The sequence below is a fragment of the Limulus polyphemus genome, unplaced genomic scaffold (assembly GCF_000517525.1).
Source record: "Limulus polyphemus unplaced genomic scaffold, Limulus_polyphemus-2.1.2 Scaffold10543, whole genome shotgun sequence".
Taxonomy (NCBI): Eukaryota; Metazoa; Arthropoda; class Merostomata; order Xiphosura; family Limulidae; genus Limulus; species Limulus polyphemus.
This window is the reverse complement of record NW_013676153.1, coordinates 11,094-13,311: the sequence shown is the minus strand read 5'-3', so window position 1 is coordinate 13,311 and position 2,218 is coordinate 11,094. Positions and strand designations below refer to the sequence as shown.

The window sequence follows — 2,218 nt, the reverse complement described above, 5'->3', positions numbered from 1 at the left end:
TTATGTTACCTCATTAGTTTGGGGTTTTGCTGTACTATCAGTATCAGTCCTGCTTCCCAACTCTGTAGCTAGTTAGTGTCATAGTCATTTATCTCAGATTACTATTATGTAACCTCATTAGTTTGGGGTTTTGCTGTGCTATCAGTATCAGTCCTGCTTCCCAACTCTGTAGCTAGTTAGTGTTATAGTCATTTATCTCAGATTTCACCAAAAAACATTTCAGATTTTAATTTAAAGAGAGTATAGAAATATTGTTTAAAGCATAAATGTTAAGTATTTGTTTCAAAGTTCAACTGTAATTAAATAAGACTGTTGCTCAGTATAAAGTTACAGCTTTTTTAATGTATAACTAAAACAAATATGCATGTATAAAAAGGTTTGCATTAGTAAAGAAGTGTAAGCTATTTTTATAGTCTGCATTCAGTTTTCTCTGATTTGAGTTCAGTTGAGTTTTCTCTGTTGTTTGCTTACTTTTTCTACAGCCAGAAAATAAAGAAATGAAGTTGTCAAACTCCAATAAGGAAGATTCCTCTTCAAGATCAGTCTCTCCAGGAAGAATTATAACAAAATCCAAACCTTTCAGTTGGTCCACATATTTAGACCAAGAAAAAGCCAAAGCTGTTCCTGTAAAAGTATTTCGTGATGTAAGTATCTATTTCATTGTCTTTAAATTTCTGTTTCTAACTCATATTGTTCATTTCCAATGTTTGCATTCATGTTTTTTATAGGTGAATAGCATTTTATTGTATGTCAGGAAAGTTTGATGAATGTTTTAAGTTTAGAAAACTAAGTACTACACAACATTTGATGTGATTTTCTTCATTAGTGTCAAATTATTCCTACAGTATACCTTCCTTATTGCTGAAGCTAAGTTTGTTGTAGTAATTTGAAAAGTGAGAAATATTTCGTGAAGTCTAGAATCCTTCCATTTTGCTGGATGTTTTTGCCTCATTAAATGGTTCTTATGTTGATACGAGTATTAAACTTTAAACCAGTTCCAGCACATCTAAAGTCGTTATTAAGTTGATTGTTGTCATTGAATATTGCAGTTTGTTTTAAATATTGCACAAATCTACTCAAAGGCTACCTGTGGTTGCCATCCCTGACTGTGAAGTTATAGACTAGTCAACACCATCCACAGCCAACTCTTGGGCTACTTTTTACCTGTCACCCATAGACTGCGAATCAAGTGTCCTAACAACCAGGCTACACTAGGCCTGAATAATGTGTAGTGATTTTAGTATTTGATATGTTTACAGAAATTAACCTTTTCCCCATGAGTTCATGTAACTGGTCCCTTTCCTCTGTAGATGAAAGTTGATAACCTTTACTTATTAACTCTTTCAACACAGGATCAGTCCCTGGGAATGATCTCATAACCATTTTGTGCTTATTAAAGTTTTCATGCTATAACTTTTTAATTAGTAAGCAAATGTTAATGAAATTGGGCAGTTTATCAGTGAACATTACAATGTTTTCGTATGCAAAATATCTAATTTTTTTATTAAGTCTTAAGGTTTGTAAAATTTTCTGATGCATAAAAGTATTTTTAATCTTAAAATGAAAATTACTTTGCATGATAGATAGGCAAGATGTGAAAAGAAAAAAAGGCATGAGAGAAACATTGCTCTGAAATTTCACATGTCCAGATAGTAATCAAACATTCCTTAAGAAAAAACATTATATGTTGTCTGTTATTTTCAGTAATTAATCTCTGTAAGGGTTTGGTAGATTTGACCGTTCTTGTAACCATCATAAAAAATTGGGAATAAATATAAATTATGCCTCTTTCATGCTACAGTGAACACAAGTTATAACACAAAAACATAAATGTTTAGATTAAATAGCTTAAATCTCATAACATTATACATTTATATATATTTATTATTTTTATTATATTGTCCTTTCACCCATGCCTAGCTAACAATACAGAAATTACAATGATGCAGCTCACGTGCACTCATGTTACTGTATCAAATAACATAAAACTGACCTTTGGTCTGTACAAAGTAACCTGTCTTGGCTGTGTTTTAGTAGACTAGTATTTTGTAAAATACAGTCACATTTCAATTATTATACATAACATATGTATATAGATTATTGCTATTTTGAAATAAGTTGTTAAATGTATTTTTCCTAAAACATAGAAAAATAAATAAAGAATTAAAGCAAACAATTATCTCTTCTAGTTACGACCTTTGTACTCAGTTGCTGCTTG

General features: G+C 30.8%; 1 protein-coding gene across 1 annotated transcript in view; it reads left to right on the top strand.

The window, feature by feature from the left end:
- LOC106476425 (lethal(3)malignant brain tumor-like protein 1) overlaps positions 1-2,218 on the top strand; it is a 13,687-nt gene that overhangs the window by 4,072 nt on the left and 7,397 nt on the right. The window contains exon 3 of the mRNA XM_022380299.1: positions 483-644. Coding sequence (XP_022236007.1) covers positions 483-644 — 162 coding nt within the window. The remainder of the gene's footprint in view (positions 1-482; positions 645-2,218) is intronic.